The sequence below is a fragment of the Nilaparvata lugens genome, chromosome 4 (assembly GCF_014356525.2).
Source record: "Nilaparvata lugens isolate BPH chromosome 4, ASM1435652v1, whole genome shotgun sequence".
NCBI lineage: Eukaryota > Metazoa > Arthropoda > Insecta > Hemiptera > Delphacidae > Nilaparvata > Nilaparvata lugens.
In genome coordinates, this window is record NC_052507.1 from 2,081,065 (window position 1) to 2,098,850 (window position 17,786).

General features: G+C 35.1%; 1 protein-coding gene across 1 annotated transcript in view; it reads left to right on the plus strand.

Moving 5' to 3' along the window:
• LOC111047947 overlaps positions 1-17,786 on the plus strand; it is a 137,601-nt gene that overhangs the window by 71,869 nt on the left and 47,946 nt on the right. Inside the window, exons 15-16 of the mRNA XM_039425648.1 lie at positions 3,408-3,641; positions 16,968-17,521. Coding sequence (XP_039281582.1) covers positions 3,408-3,641; positions 16,968-17,521 — 788 coding nt within the window. The remainder of the gene's footprint in view (positions 1-3,407; positions 3,642-16,967; positions 17,522-17,786) is intronic.

Here is a 17,786-nt window from a genome sequence, read left to right on the forward strand (position 1 = left end):
AGGTCTCTGTAGTTGGCACATCTCACATCCTTCTTCAATTATTGTTCTATGTACTCCAGTCTTGGCCTTCCTCGCGCATTCCCTCCATTATTCTTTTTGTTAGTCCCTCATGTCGATGAATTTGACCAACTAGTTGTGCTCTTCTCCTTTTTATTTATTTCAGTTGACAACCTCTCTCTCCAACTCTTTGAAACACTTCTTCATTCACCACCTTCTCTCTCCAAACGATCCTCAGCATTCTTCTGTAGCACCATGTTTCAAAAGTAGAAATTCGTCTGTCTTCTCTCACATCCATTGTCCAAGCTTCACGTCCATAGGTTGCAATGCGCCATACATACGTTTTGAGCAACCGTTTTCTCAGCTGTAGACTCAATTAATGTTCTTGTCGTCAATAACCTCTTTTTATTATTGATTTAGATAAAGGCTAGATCCAGCTGCTAAAAAATTACGGATTGGGCAATTGAATAAGGATATGCTGAATCCACCCCTTAAAAGATTGAGGTCTAGACATTATCTCCGACTGGCGGAAGTTGAGAGACAAGATATTATAGAATTGTGGCGGCAGGAATGGTTTCAGGTCAACATTAACCCTAAAGAGACACACTGGGGTGTTTCACACCCCAGGGATTTTTTTTCTGTTCTGCAGTTGACAATATAAAAAAAATGGGAATTTATGCCCAGTCTAAATTTGGTTTGTAGTATTTTCAACTACTCTCCACCACTTCCAGTCAGTAATAGCATTCTATTAGGTCACCAGGTCATCTTGATCTTCGTTTGGGGTGTCTAACACCCCAGAGTGTCTTTTACGTAGGACTTTTATCAAACACTTTTATAAGAAAGATTTACTTGTATTGTCACTACGAATGTGGTATGGGATGATGGATCTGATTGGAATGAATGCTATGATTCTCTACAACTTGAGATTCAAAACAATAAAATGAAGAGACGTAAGTTTTTGATGAAGTTGTCATTGGCAATGATCAAGCCATTCGTTCAAACCGGATTAGGAGCTCCAACACTTAGGCAGAACATACGTACTTCTAAAATTAGTATAAATATTGATAAGCAGTGCTTTACTTTCGATTTCTGTATGCACTTGGAACAAAAATGATTAAGAAATGATGAAGTATGGTCCAAGTACTTGTTTTTTCATATTTTTCAAAGAAAAATGCAAAATTAAATTGGGGTGTTCAACACCCAAGTGTGTCTACTGTGTTAGCATAAAGTGTGTCTCTGTAGGGTTAAGAATAAGACGTTGGTGGAAGACCCATCTGTGCCTTTGCCTGGAATGGATTTGAAGAGGAAACTTTGGTGCAGGTTGAATCGCTTTCGTATATCTGCAGGCAGGTGTGCTCAAGCGGGGCATAGCCACTGACCCCCACTGCACCTGTGGAGATGTACAGACGATGCAGCACTTGGTGGAAGACTGCCCACTGTATTCCTATGAAGGGGGACTCAGGGTATTCACCTGGAGGATGAGCGTGCCATGTCATGGCTGGAGGGGACTGTGGGAGAGCTTGGCATTTGAACTCACAAAAATGAAGAGAACCCGACGAGACATATTTATGTTGAACATTATAAACCCTATATGTACGTGTGATTCATTAGTTTGTCTATATGTAGTTATTTGTGTGTTTTATCACTGAATTGGGCCTGAAAAAAGCATAAGCATATATATTACTAGCCGTCAGGCTCGCTTCACTCGCCATATCCGTCTAGCCAGGGGGCTCCGCCCCCTGGACCCCCGACTGGATCGTCCAAAAATGTGGTTAGCGAGCTCGCTTCGCTCGCCTACATTTTTCATTTGAGCATGCTTCATTCCACCAGAAAGTCAAAGTACTGAGAAAACGCAGAAAAGCTGAGAAAAACGCTGATTTTGGGCGTATCTTTGATGAAATATTAAAGTCACCTCATCACAAAATTTTTAGACCCTACCTCTGTACCAAATTTGAACATTTTCTGTCTATTACTTGATAAAATAACTGAGAAAACGCAAAAAACTGCTTATTTTGGGCGTATCTTGGCGTTATTTCAAATTCCTTCTAACACAACATTATTACACCCTAGCTGAGCTTTTGTACCAAATTTGAACATTTTCTGTTTATTTGTTCTCGATAAAGATAAGAAAGCGCAAAAAACGCATATTTTGGGCGTATCTTTGGCGTTATTTCAAATTCCTTCTAACACAACACTATTAAACCCTAGCTGAACTTTTGTATCAAATTTGAACAATTTCTGTTCATTTGTTCTCGATAATCTGAGAAAAAGCAAAAAAACGCTGGAAGAACGCTAATTTTGGGCGCATCTTTGACGTTATTGCAAATTCCTTCTAACACAACATTATTACACCCTAGCTGAGCTTCTGTACTAAATTTGAACATTTTCTGTTTGATTGTTCTCGATAAAGCTGAGAAAACGCTAAAAAAACGCTGAAAAAACGCGGATTTTGGGCGTATCTTTGGGAATTTTTCCAAATCCGTTCTTAGTGCGCCTCTAAAGGGCCAACTGAACATACCTACCAAATTTGAACGTTTTTGGTCCGGTAGATTTTTAGTTCTGCGAGTGAGTGAGTGAGTCAGTCAGTCAGTCAGTGAGTGAGTGCCATTTCGCTTTTATATATATAGATTGAGAGCACTCTTTGCGTGATAAATCCTGCTAGCTATGTCTATCAATTATTTAGAGAAAATTCAAGAATTGTGAACCATGGATACATTTTCGATTTGGAAGGAACTGCTTGTTTGGAAGTACGACTGAGAAGGAGATAGGTGAAAGGAGTGTATTGTCCGGCCCTCTTTCTATTATTGAAATGTATCTTTCCATAAGCAACAGATGCTCTTTTGTATCTTCTCAAAGGCAACGTGTTGCATCCGAAATGATACACAAGGAGCTTTTTGGAGATATATCTTTCCATAAGCAACAGATGCTCTTTTGTATCTTCTCAAAGGCAACTTGTTGCATCCGAAATGATACACAAGGAGCTTTTTGGAGATATATCTTTCCATAAGCAACAGATGCTCTTTTGTATCTTCTCAAAAGCAACGTGTTGTTTCCGAACAGATACACAGGAAGCTATTTGGAGCTACGTCCTTTTGGTAAAACACAGTCTATCAGCTGACATTTGTTCAACATGCTCTCTCCATTGTTGGTGATACGCTGCAACTCTCTCATTCATGAAGAATCTCTGTGTGTAGGGAGCTTCCTCCATCTCGAGATTAAAGGCAGAACGGGTGCAAGTTCAAGGGAAGGACGCAGGAGACAAGATGAAGTGTAGTGTCGATTCAATGTTGTTTGTCAAGATTATGGTTTGTTTGCAGTCAAAACGGGTCCAAGTTCAAGGGAAGGAGACAATGTGAAGCAAGTGTAGTGTCGATTCAATGTTGTTTGTCAAGATTTTGGTTTATTTGCAGTCAAAACGGGCGCAAGTTCCGCTCGCGCAAAGACCTGCGAGTCTACTACAACGAAATGAACAAAGCCTACCCGGAGGACCGGTTCGACTTTGTGATTGGACGAAGCAAGACGACTGCCGGTCTCATAGAGCAGGCCACTAAGAGCAACCTGCAGCAAGCAAGCTCCACCTCTGCATCCACCTCCACCTCCACCTCCACCGTCACCTCCACATCGTCCAGACACTTGCACAGATCGTAAGTGGTTAACTGAGTCGCTCGAACTGTCGGCATTGGTTAGATTGGAGGTCTATAGAGAGGTCCAAGACACGCGGCCATTTTGTGGGTTGTTGAAAAGTTTGTTTTTTGTCCCCAAGTGTTCGAATGTTGCAACGCACTCTACTGCTGTGTGCATTGGCCTTGAAAATTTCATAACATAATAATATGCAGGTTAGGAAGTTTGGCAGATGAAGATGAAAAAATGCATAAAGACATCTAAAGGTGCGTACAGATATACGCGCCGCGAACATGAGCAATTCACTTTTAATCAGCTGACTATATCTGTATCTTTACAGGAACTGGAAGATACAGATATAAAAAGCTTGGCATCAGCTGATTAAGCTGAGAATAAGACAAATACCTCATCATAATTATGAGCATTTATAATTTGATGATAGGTACAGCTATCTCAATATTAAATATAAAATACCCTATTTAAAGGTGCGTACAGATTTACGCGCCGCGAACATGAGCAATTCACTTTTAATCAGCTGACTATATCTGTATCTTTACAGGAACTGGAAGATACAGATATAAAAAGCTTGGCATCAGCTGATTAAAAGTGAATTGCTCATGTTCGCGGCGCGTAAATCTGTACGCACCTTTAAATAGGGTATTTTATATTTAATATTGAGATAGCTGTACCTATCATCAAATTATAAATGCTCATAATTATGATGAGGTATTTGTCTTATTCTTATGCTAGGGACACACCAGTTAGCTAAGGCTGTGCAAAGGCTAAAAATAAACTTTCTACTCGTGATATTTTTCATAGTTTTTCGATTTGTATTTCATCAAGCTATCAAAATGAAAAGGTTTTCTCAGGAAATAGTTATTAGTGCGCAAAGTGACAGTTTGCTGCACCGAAAGAAACGTTTACGCCCGAGCCGTAGGCGAGGGCGGAATGGTTTCTTGAGTGCAGCAGAGGAACTTTGCGCACGTATTTCACATTAAGTTTTTCCTACAGTTACCATTGAATATGAAAAGTGGGTAATTATGGGTAAAATTGCCTGAAATCCATCAAATGTTTTTCTGTGTAATTTGATTATTGATAAAAACCTTAATCCTAAAATCCTAAAGTCCTCGTTGTCCTTGGTTATAATATATAATGTAATAATTAGCGCGTTGTGCTTCGTTGCACGTCTGCTCACTATAGCAGCCACAGCAGTCACTGTTACCAACTTCATTTTGATTTTGCTGCACTGTTGCTCCATATAACCTAATAAGTATTTTGCGTTGCCATGTTGCAAATCTGGAGTGCAGAAAAATTTTTCCCGCACTAGAGCGGAAAAGTGATTCTTTGCGTTCTGTAATCAGTGCAGCAATGGCCACTTTTCAACGTAACTGTAGGAAAACATTTTTTCCGATCATTACTTTTTGAGCATTCCAAATAAGGTAAGAAATTTGAGAAAAGTGGACTCAAATCAATTCAAGTTGATTGCATAACCTATAATTTTTATTCATTCATAACTCTAATTTCATTGTATTATCATTCACCCATCATCACCTAGACTTAACATACTTCTAGAAAGTCGCCTTTGTAAAATAATAATAAATAAATCCATGAGATTTAGTGGATAAATTCTTCATGGTATTGATGATTGAATAAAACAAAAATTTCCTGAAAATATTAATTTTTGATAAAGTTATTCAATTTACCAAAAATGATCAAAAATAACTTTTTTGGGGATATATTTTCGCTCATTTTTAGTAAATTGAATAACTTTCTCAAAAATTAATATTTTTAAAACATTTTTGTTTTATTGAATTAACAATACCATGAAGAATTTATCCTCTGAATCTCATGGATTTGTCTTACCGAATTTGAAATGTTCTGTCCCAAAAATTTGAACTTTTGCCGCTCATATCTCAAAAAGCAATGATCGGAAAAAATGTTTTTCTGAGAAAACTTTTTTATTTTAATAGGTTGATGAAATACAAATCGAAAAACTATGAAAAATATCACCAGTAGAAAGTTTATTTTTAGCCTTTGCACAGCCTTAAATAGGGTATTTTATATTATTAAGATAGCTATACCTATCATCAAATTATAATTGCTCATAATTATGATGAGGTATTTGTCTCATTCTTAGGCTAGGCGCACACCAGTTAGTCAAGACAAGACAAGACATGATCAGACACGTTTAGTCACAATACTTCACATTGTTACTTATGACGCAACTCACACTGATTAGTCATTGCAATTAGACATGTCTTCATGAGCACCTTTGTGAAGTATTGTGACTAAACGTGTCTGATCATGTCTTGTCTTGTCTTGACTAACTGATGTGCGCCTGGCCCTACGTTTTTACATCTATCAATTTGTGGAGGTGCATTTAAAATTCCAAAAACTTGATGGTTTATGGAAACCTCGGTATTGTATTTTAATTTTTATTGAACGCCGCGGTTACTGTATTTCGATTTCCATTCAATTCCGTTTCAAACTGTTATACCCTATGGTGAAAAACAAAAGGACGGATAAGAAGCAATCTTTACGAGCGAAAATACGGTTTTCAACAATAATTGATTTCACAAAATGTGAACTTTAGAAATAATGGCGTCTATTGAATCTGAGACTTGTTCAGTCGCTACTAAAAATCATTTATTAATGTACAGAGTGTGTCAGAGAAACAGGAAATTTTGAAAGTAAAATAATTCCACAAAAAACAAATCTTCAAATAAAGTTTTTCGTATCATTCAATAGCAAAAATGAAGTGGAAGAAAAAACAGGCATAGAAAGAAAAAAGAAAGAAATTTATCTATATTACAGTTTGAAAAAATGAAGAATGTCACCCCTGAGAGAACTGTGGGGGAGACCTTACTATTTCAAAAACAATTTTGAAAAATTTAGTCCGAATTTCTAGGTTATACTCAAGCATCTGGGGAAAGAAAGGAAATACCACTCAGCTTGAATGATATGAACATTTGCGAAACAAAGATATCGATCCTCAATCTAACCAATGCTGACATTTTACGTGAATCTTGCCATAGGAGGTTGAATATACATTGCACTGCAGCTGAATGTAATGAGTGTTAACACAAACTTTAACTTTAATTAAACCTTGTGTTAACCTTGGCATGTTGTTGTATGGTGGCATCATCCTAATAGAATGCTTGTACTGTATCTAGAAATCTAGATAGTGAGGTGGTTTGTTTGTTTGTTCACTAGTGTATCTACACCAACTGAGGTCCAAGTGCGAGCCCATATTAGGCGTTTTCAGATGAGTCGGCAAGGCAGTTCGCGGCGCGTAAATCTGTACGCACCTTTAAATAGGGTATTTTATATTTAATATTGAGATAGCTGTACCTATCATCAAATTATAAATGCTCATAATTATGATGAGGTATTTGTCTTATTCTTATGCTAGGCACACACCAGTCAGTTAAGGCAGTGCAAAGGCTAAAAATAAACTTTCTACTCGTGATATTTTTCATAGTTTTTCGATTTGTATTTCATCAAGCTATCAAAATGAAGAGGTTTTCTCAGGAAAACATTTTTTTCCGATCATTACTTTTTGAGATATGAGCGTCTAAAGTTCAAATTTTTGGGCAGAACATTTCAAATTCGGTAAGAAATTTGAGAAAAGTGGACTCAAATCAATTCAAGTTGATTGCATAACCTATAATTTTTATTCATTCATAACTCTAATTTCATTGTATTATCATTCACCCATCATCACCTAGACTTAACATACTTCTAGAAAGTCGCCTTTGTAAAATAATAATAAATCCATGAGATTTAGTGGATAAATTCTTCATGGTATTGATGATTGAATAAAACAAAAATTTCCTGAAAATATTAATTTTTGATAAAGTTATTCAATTTGCCAAAAATGATCAAAAATAACTTTTTTGGGGATATATTTTCGCTCATTTTTAGTAAATTGAATAACTTTCTCAAAAATTAATATTTTTAAAACATTTTTGTTTTATTGAATTAACAATACCATGAAGAATTTATCCTCTGAATCTCATGGATTTGTCTTACCGAATTTGAAATGTTCTGTCCCAAAAATTTGAACTTTTGGCGCTCATATCTCAAAAAGCAATGATCGGAAAAAATGTTTTTCTGAGAAAACTTTTTTATTTTAATAGGTTGATGAAATACAAATCGAAAAACTATGAAAAATATCACCAGTAGAAAGTTTATTTTTAGCCTTTGCACAGCCTTAAATAGGGTATTTTATATTATTAAGATAGCTATACCTATCATCAAATTATAATTGCTCATAATTATGATGAGGTATTTGTCTCATTCTTAGGCTAGGCGCACACCAGTTAGTCAAGACAAGACAAGACATGATCAGACACGTTTAGTCACAATACTTCACAAAGGTGCTCATGAAGACATGTCTAATTGCAATGACTAATCAGTGTGAGTTGCGTCATAAGTAACAATGTGAAGTATTGTGACTAAACGTGTCTGATCATGTCTTGTCTTGTCTTGACTAACTGATGTGCGCCTGGCCCTACGTTTTTACATCTATCAATTTGTGGAGGTGCATTTAAAATTCCAAAAACTTGATGGTTTATGGAAACCTCGGTATTGTATTTTAATTTTTATTGAACGCCGCGGTTACTGTATTTCGATTTCCATTCAATTCCGTTTCAAACTGTTATACCCTATGGTGAAAAACAAAAGGACGGATAAGAAGCAATCTTTACGAGCGAAAATACGGTTTTCAACAATAATTGATTTCACAAAATGTGAAGTTTAGAAATAATGGCGTCTATTGAATCTGAGACTTGTTCAGTCGCTACTAAAAATCATTTATTAATGTACAGAGTGTGTCAGAGAAACAGGAAATTTTGAAAGTAAAATAATTCCACAAAAAACAAATCTTCAAATAAAGTTTTTCGTATCATTCAATAGTAAAAATAATGTCATTTTAGAATAAATAATAGCCTAACATTTACATTTTTTTGAAGATGACATCTTGCAGGTGTGTTCCTTTTCTACGCAAACATTCCTGTAGTCTCTTCATCACATTGTCCATGGTTTGACATAACATTACAACTGGAATTTGAAATCGCTTCTCGAATCGTGGCTTTCAATTCTTCCGTTGTTGCAGAATTAAAAGCAAAGATTCGAGAAGCAATTTTAAATTCCAGTTGTAATGTTACTCCAAACCATGAACAATGTAATGAAGAGACTACAGGAATGTTTGCGTAGAGAAGGAACACACCTGCAAGATGTCATCTTCAAAAAATAAATGTTACGGTATTATTTATTCTAAAATGGCATTATTTTTACTATCGAATGATATGAAAAACTTTATTTAAAGATTTGTTTTTCGTGAAATTATTCAACTTTCAAAATTTCCCATTTCTCTGGAACACTCTGTATATATTCATATACAATGGATACAAACCAGTTGATAATTTTTGGGCATTTGCCCAAACTGGCTTTAAACATCAATTTAAAATAGACAGTCTAGAGTGTACTTATTTATTTCATTCAATAGCAAAAACGAAGTGGAAGAAAAAACAGGCATAGAAAGAAAAAAGAAAGAAATTTATCTATATTACAGTTTGAAAAAATGAAGAATGTTACCCCTGAGAGAACTGTGGGGGAGACCTTACTATTTCAAAAACAATTTTGAAAAATTTAGTCCGAATTTCTAGGTTATACTCAAGCATCTGGGGAAAGAAAGGAAACACCACTCAGCTTGAATGATATGAACATTTGCGAAACAAAGATATCGATCCTCAATCTAACCAATGCTGACATTTTACGTGAATCTTGCCATAGGAGGTTGAATATACATTGCACTGCAGCTGAATGTAATGAGTGTTAACACAAACTTTAACTTTAATTAAACCTTGTGTTAACCTTGGCATGTTGTTGTATGGTGGCATCATCCTAATAGAATGCTTGTACTGTATCTAGAAATCTAGATAGTGAGGTGGTTTGTTTGTTTGTTCACTAGTGTATCTACACCAACTGAGGTCCAAGTGCGAGCCCATATTAGGCGTTTTCAGATGAGTCGGCAAGGCAGGAAGTTATCCGACCAGCTGATTATCAGCTGATTCCCGAACACCAACCGCATTTTTTATTTATTACATTCCACAATCACAATATTATGAAATAATGAATTGAAAAAAATTTAGAGGTTGTGGTTATGATTGGTTCATACTTGATTCAAAATGTCAGAACTGACCAAAAAACGTACTAAAGATGCAATGGTTGGGAGAGAATCAACAGGATAAACCCAAAACTGTTTCCCTCCCTAATTTTGATGAAAACAGTCCAAATGAGGCTATGAAAACACTTATATGTACAGCCCAAATAAACATTAGGCTGATTGAGTGATTAGACTGGTGTTATTTAGGTTATTTATTTATTTATCTATTTATCATTTACAATCAACTTAAGGAAAAAGAAACAGACTACAGTCCAAAACTTCTTTTCATCCCAATTTCATAAAATAAATTGTCCAAATAAATTTTATGTACGACTTTCTAATTCTTCACTAATTTCCACATTGAAACAAAACGCAAACACTTGAAACATGTGTTCGACCGAACAATTAATTGGCTGATTAGAAGTGGTCGGGAATCAGCTGATAATCGGAGAGATTCCTGCCCTGTCTATTCGTTTGGAAACGCCTAGTGTGGTCTCGTCCTAAGGCTTGGGAGTCATCGGTTTAAGTTTGAAAGCACTTTGAAAAGCTTGCACTCTACTGCCAGAGATGGTATGTTACATAAACTTCTCCATTAAACGCTAGCGTAGAGTTAAACTTGGATATCATCCAGTCTAGGTTGAGGCTTGAAATCAAGGGTTAACGTTTAAATTTCCTATATTAACTAGCAGTTTAGTATAGAAATCATAGTGTTAAGTCTTGAAATCAAGGGTTAAGGCTTGAAATCTCCTGTATTAACCAACAGTTTAGTATAGAAATCATTGTTTTAAGTCTTGAAATCAATGGTTAAGGCTTGAAATCTCCTGTATTAACCAAGAGTTTGGCATGGAAATCTTTGTGTAAGTCTTAAAATGAAGAGTTAAGGCTTGAAATCTCCTGTATTAACCAAGAGTTTGGCATGGAAATCATAAGGTTGAGGGTTGAAATATCCTGTATTAACCAACAGTTTAGTATAGAAATCTTTGTGTAAGTCTTGAAATCAAGGGTTAAGGCTTGAAATCTCCTGTATTAACCAAGAGTTTGGCATGGAAATCATAAGGTTGAGGGTTGAAATCTCCTGTATTAACCAACAGTTTAGTATAGAAATCTTTGTGTAAGTCTTGAAATCAAGGGTTAAGGCTTGAAATCTCCTGTATTAACCAAGAGTTTGGCATGGAAATCATAAGGTTGAGGGTTGAAATATCCTGTATTAACCAAGAGTTTGGCATGGAAATCTTTGTGTAAGTCTTAAAATGAAGGGTTAAGGCTTGAAATCTCCTGTATTAACCAAGAGTTTGGCATAGAAATCATAAGGTTGAGGGTTGAAATCTCCTGTATTAACCAACAGTTTAGTATAGAAATCTTTGTTTTAAGTCTTGAAATCAAGGGTTAAGGCTTGAAATCTCCTGTATTAACCAAGAGTTTGGCATGGAAATCATAAGGTTGAGGGTTGAAATTTCCTGTATTAACCAACAGTTTAGTATATAAATCATTGTGTCAAGTCTTGAAATGAAGGGTTAAAGTTTGAAATCTGCTGTTTTAACCAAGAGTTTAGTATAGAAATCATTGTTTTAAGTCTTGAAATCAATGGTTAAGGCTTGAAATCTCCTGTATTAACCAAGAGTTTGGCATGGAAATCTTTGTGTAAGTCTTAAAATGAAGGGTTAAGGCTTGAAATCTCCTGTATTAACCAAGAGTTTGGCATGGAAATCATAAGGTTGAGGGTTGAAATATCCTGTATTAACCAAGAGTTTAGCATGGAAATCATAAGGTGAGGGTTGAAATCTTCTGTTTTAACCAAGAGTTTAGTATAGAAATCTTTGTGTAAGTCTTGAAATCAAGGGTTAAGGCTTGAAATCTCCTGTATTACCAAGAGTTTGGCATGGAAATCATAAGGTTGAGGGTTGAAATATCCTGTATTAACCAACAGTTTAGTATAGAAATCATTGTGTCAAGTCTTGAAATCAAGGGTTAAGGCTTGAAATCTCCTGTATTAACCAAGAGTTTGGCATGGAAATCATAAGGTTGAGGGTTGAAATCTCCTGTATTAACCAACAGTTTAGTATAGAAATCATTGTGTCAAGTCTTGAAATGAAGGGTTAAAGTTTGAAATCTTCTGTTTTAACCAAGAGTTTGGCATGGAAATCATAAGGTTGAGGGTTGAAATCTCCTGTATTAACCAACAGTTTAGTATAGAAATCTTTGTGTTAAGTCTTGAAATGAAGGGTTAAGGTTTGAAATCTCCTGTATTAACCAAGAGTTTGGCATGGAAATCATAAGGTTGAGGGTTTTGAATTCAATGAAATCAAGGTTCAAACCTTGAAACCAAATGCATCATTTGGAATCTCCTTTATCAACCAAGAGTTTATTATAGATATTATACGGTTAAGGCCAAGTATTGGAATTTAGGGTTGAGGCTAGAGAAATCTCCTGTATTAACCAACAGTTTATTATAGAAATCATTCTGTTAAGGTAAAGTCTTGGAATCTAGGGTTGAGACTTGAAATCTCCTTTATTATCCAACAGTTTAGTATAGAAATCATTGTGTTAAGTCTTGAAAGGTCAAGTCTTCAAGGGTCAAGGCTAATCTTTTGTATTAACCAAGAGTTTAGCATGGAAATCATAAGGTTGAGGGTTGAACTCCCAAGGGTTTTGAATTCAATGAAATTAAGGTTCAAACCTTGAAACCAAATGCATCAATTGGAATCTCCTTTATCAACCAAGAGTTTATTATAGATATTATACGGTTAAGGCCAAGTATTGGAATTTAGGGTTGAGGCTAGAGAAATCTCCTGTATTAACCAACAGTTTATTATAGAAATCATTCTGTTAAGGTAAAGTCTTGGAATCTAGGGTTGAGACTTGAAATCTCCTTTATTATCCAACAGTTTAGTATAGAAATCATTGTGTTAAGTCTTGAAAGGTCAAGTCTTCAAGGGTCAAGGCTAATCTTTTGTATTAACCAAGAGTTTAGCATGGAAATCATAAGGTTGAGGGTTGAACTCCCAAGGGTTTTGAATTCAATGAAATTAAGGTTCAAACCTTGAAACCAAATGTATCAATTGGAATCTCCTGTATCAACCAAGAGTGTATTATAGATATACGGTTAAGGTCAAGTATTGGAATCTAGGGTTAAGGCTAGAAATCTCCTATATTAACCAACAGTTTAGTATAGAAATCATTCTGTTAAGGTCAAGTCTTGGAATCTAGGGTTGAGGCTAGAAATCTCCTGTACTAACCTAGAGTTTTTCATGGAAATCATATTGTTGAGGTTGAGGATATTAAAATCAGGGATTTTTAATTCAATGAACTCTACCTTCAAACCTTGAAACCAAATGCAGAATTAATTGTTATTATGATTAAACGAAAATCCAAATTAAATGATGTTATTCACCCCGAAGACTTCTGCTACTGCAAATATTGACAACAGGGTAAACAGCTAGATGGAAATTCGATGAGCGCTACTATTCAAAAATTATTTGTCAGCCCGGGAATCGAAACCAGTACCTCCTAATTGCCAGTCAGGAATGCTTACCCTTACACTCATTTTAAAATGAGCGCTGCTATCCAGAGATTGTCAGTTTGGTGTAAGGGTAAACATTCCTGACCGGCAATTAGGAGGTACTGGGTTGGATTCCCGGGCTGACCAATAATTTTTGAATGGTAGCGCTCATCGATTTCCATCTAGCTGTTTACCCTGTTGTCAATATTTGCAGTAGCAGAAGTCTTCGGGGTGAATTGCAGCATTTAATTTGGATTTTCGTTTAATAATGATAATAAAAATAATTAATTTATTAGCATTTGAATAATTGCAATATATCAGTAATCTCCATCTGTAAATGCAGAATTTGTCCACATTTTTCTTGTATTGCCACACAAACCTTCGCACCAGCTTTGCTTGGATGCTTTTGTACAATTTTTCAAATTGAATTTTCTTGAACTAGATTTCATAGAACATTATTGTTTAGTATATAATTTTATTTTTATTTTAATAGTCTATAGCTGTTGCTTCTAGTCGTAGTTATAAAAGTTTTGTATTTTAAACAACTACCTTTTTATTTTGTAATTATTGTAAAAATGTAACATTTTTGTAGTATTTTTCCCATATCCTGTATTTTTTTAAACTTATCTGTCAAAATTTGGGAGGGAGTTTTTGGTTTAGCCTATTGTCTTCTCCCTATGATATATTATTGTATAATATTATGATTTATTGCTCTGTTAATAAATAATACATAATTTATCCTATTTTGCTGTGATCAGTCCAACAATAAAAAAATTAAGCGTTATTCTGGTTTGCCCATGAGTCAAAAATTAAAATAGAATTTCCGATTTTATGATTGAATTTTTTTTATTTTCTTTGTAAGTGATGTACCGGTACATTATTATTCAATTTATACGATTTTTCAAATGGATTTTTATTTCAATAAGCTATAATTCACAACATTCGTATAACAATATTGATATTTTTGACTAATTTTTATTATTAGAACTTTTTATTTCACTCTTATTATACTGTGTCTATTCTTTGCATATGAGCATCATTCATTCGTTGAGGCTTGATCACTTCTTGCATGCATCTGTTATAAAATTCTATTCTCTTTTGTCCTCAAGCTGATTTTTCTCTTAGGTGTTTTGATTGCATTCTGTAACAAATGAACTTAAATCTAAGAAATTCCACTATGAGAATAATACTGAATTTTCCGATTGTATAATTTTCCTCTGAAAATTTGATTTGAATAAAATAATATATGTAATTTAACTATAGGATTTATTTCTACATTGATAGATACAATATAATTCTCATCTATGAATGATTGGGAAAGAAACAACAGGCTTAAAGCCCAAAACTGTTCCTTTCCCAAATTTAGATAGAAATTGTCCAAAAATAGGTTATGTTTTATGAGTGCATCAATACTGTTGGACTTTCATATCGTACTAACATTGGAAACTTCTTTAATTGGGATGTAATAAAATATTTAACAATTTAATATACAGGGTGGAATGATTCTATGGAGTTGAGATATAATGAAATATATAACAATATAAATTAATATACAAGGTGGAACGATTCTATAAATACTAAGATAAAGCTAACATAACCTATTAAGGCTGTGCAAAGGCTAAAAATAAACTTTCTACTCGTGATATTTTTCTAAGTTTTTCGATTTGTATATTATCAAGCTATCAAAATGAAAAAGTTTTCTCAGGAAACTGTTTGAGTTATGAGCGCCTAAAGTTTGAATTTTTGGGACAGAACATTTCAAATTCGGTAAGAGATAATAAATCCATGAGATTTAGAGGATGAATTCTTCATGGTATTGTTGATCTAGTAAAACAAAAGTTTCTGAAAATATCAATTTTTGAAAAAGTTATTCAATTTACCAAAAATAACTCAACTAAAGCTATTTTTGGTCATTTTTAGTAAATTGAATAACTCTCTTAAAAATTGATATTTTCAGAAAATTTTTGTTTTACTAGATCAACAATACCATGAAGAATCCATCCTCTAAATCTCATGGATTTATATCTTACCGAATTTGAAATGTTCTGTTCCAAAAATTTAAACTTTAGGCGCTCATATAATTATCAAAAAGTAGTAATGATCAGAAAAAAAGTTTTCCTGAGAAAACGTTTTCATTTTGATAGCTTTTGATGATATACAAATCGAAAAACTTAAAAAAATATCACGAGTAGAAAGTTTATTTTTAGCCTTTGCGCAGCCTTAAAAACGGTCCTCATTGGTTTGGAATAAGTACCTCTTTTAACAGACTATACAGGGATCAGTTTTTGCTAAATTATCTTGAAAAATTCTTAAAAGTAAATTAATATTGTGATTTTATTTTCTTCTTTCTACTGTATTTGTTTGTTTTGAACTAGATTGATTGTATTTCTCTGTTTTATTGATGATTCATTGGCAATTTTAAACATGAGTATGTTTATTAATATAGTGAGGTCCACGTTATAACGGCAGGGTTTGATTAGCAATGGTATTGCTATCCTTGTCTATCTTTCAACAAAGCGGATAGCGTTGCTCTGTTGCCAGATTGTCTTTTAACAATGTAGAATTAATAATTAATTAACAAACTATTTCATATTGAATGAAAAAAGACTAAGAAATTGTCAAAAAACCACTGATTTATTGATAATTAGAAAGACCGGTTTCGGTTATTACACCATTGTCAATCTCTGATAAACTTATGAAATCAATATGAATAATTACCACAATATCAACTTCTCAACTACACAAAAAGTGAAACTATTTCATCTTAATTATGAAAATTCATTATAAAATTATTGAAAAATATAATTTCTTGCTTAATAAAATATAATTTATTATTTCAAACGAGAATGAACAGTTAATATTACATCAGTAAACCTGTATCAGCTACCGTCCATAGAAGGCATTGACAAGAAAGAGGATCGGCAACGTTGTTCTATCTTTCTCCATTGCCATTATAACGAGGACCAGACTATAGCAGTAAGGTTGATATTGTGGTAGTTATCTATTATCATAGAGAAACAATAGCATAAGTAGATATCTCTCGGTACAGGGCGTTTATGTCGCATTTTTTACTGATATCTCAAGCCGATTACTGTGGATTATTGACGATTTTTACTGTTTTGACCGGGTAAGAGTGTATGAGCGGCACAATATGAGAGACTACCAGCGTCATAAAGCTTCACAGGAAAGAACTACGTGGTGTACCAGTTTGAGATAACAGTAAAAGTTGCGACATAAACGCCCTATACCATGGGATATCTACTTATGCTATTGTTTCTCTATGCTATTACCTATATCGAAAATTTTTGTTGTAATTCATCTCATCATGTTGTATCTATATTGAAATATACTTTTACCTGTCAGCAACATTACTTAGGCTGGATTCCCATATATCATTGCCAGGGAAAACCAGTACAGTGAGAATAATATCATTCACATACGTTATAATAGGATTTATACTCTCACGGCCGTGCTGAGTCAGAATAGTCCAATCAGAACGCATAGAAATTATATTCTCTGTGCTGGTCACTTTCAATGACACTGATATGTTGGAAAATTTAAATTGTTTTGTTTCTCAAGAAATAAATCTTCGTATTTGAATATTTGTTGTGTTTTGTAGTGGCTTGTGTTTGATATGTCACGTCCAAGTATTTATACTCGAATTTTGGTTGTCCTTTGTAGTGGCAAAAAGTCTAGCAGCAAAGAAACACCGTCCAGCAGTTCGCCGATTTCGGGCCCCGCTGCGACGCCAGCACCCACAGTCACCGAAGAGAAGAAGATCAAAACATTGTTGCCGAAATCCAAGCCTGCCAACCTGCCCGACGAAATGGTGGTGGCGAGTCCAGTGTTGCCAACAGCTGCTGCTGCTGCTTCAGCTGGCCAGCCTGCTGCTTCTGCTGCCAAAGCGGTTGGCCAGCCTGCTTCTGCTGCCAAGGGAAGTGTGGCAACGCCGAAATCAGCTGGCCAGCCGGTTTCTGCTGCCAAGGGAAGTGTGGCAACGCCGAAATCAGTTGGCCAGCCGGCTTCTGCTGCCAAGGGAAGTGTGGCAACACCGAAGGCAGTTGGCCAGCCGGCTTCTGCTGCCAAGGGAAGTGTGGCAACGCCGAAGGCAGTTGGCCAGCCTGCTACCGCTGCCAAGGGAGGTGTGGCAACGCCGAAAGCAGTTGGCCAGCCTGCTTCTGTCACCAAAAGCGCAGCGTCAACACCCAAAGTGGATGCAGCTACTGCTCTGTTGGGTGAGTTGCTTTCAATTGATTCTTTTTAATTAATCAAAAATATTTCAAAATTAATCATTGATGAAATATTTTAATTTTGCAACAAGTTTCTAATTGTTGCACACCTTCAGCAGAGGGGTTAGAAATGCACACTTTTGCTAGGTTCACCTCCTAACTATAGTGAGGTCCACGTTATAATGGCAGTGTTTGATTAGCAATGGTATTGCTATCCTTGTCTATCATTCAACAAAGCGGATAGCGCTATCTTTTTCTCGCTTTGCTCTTT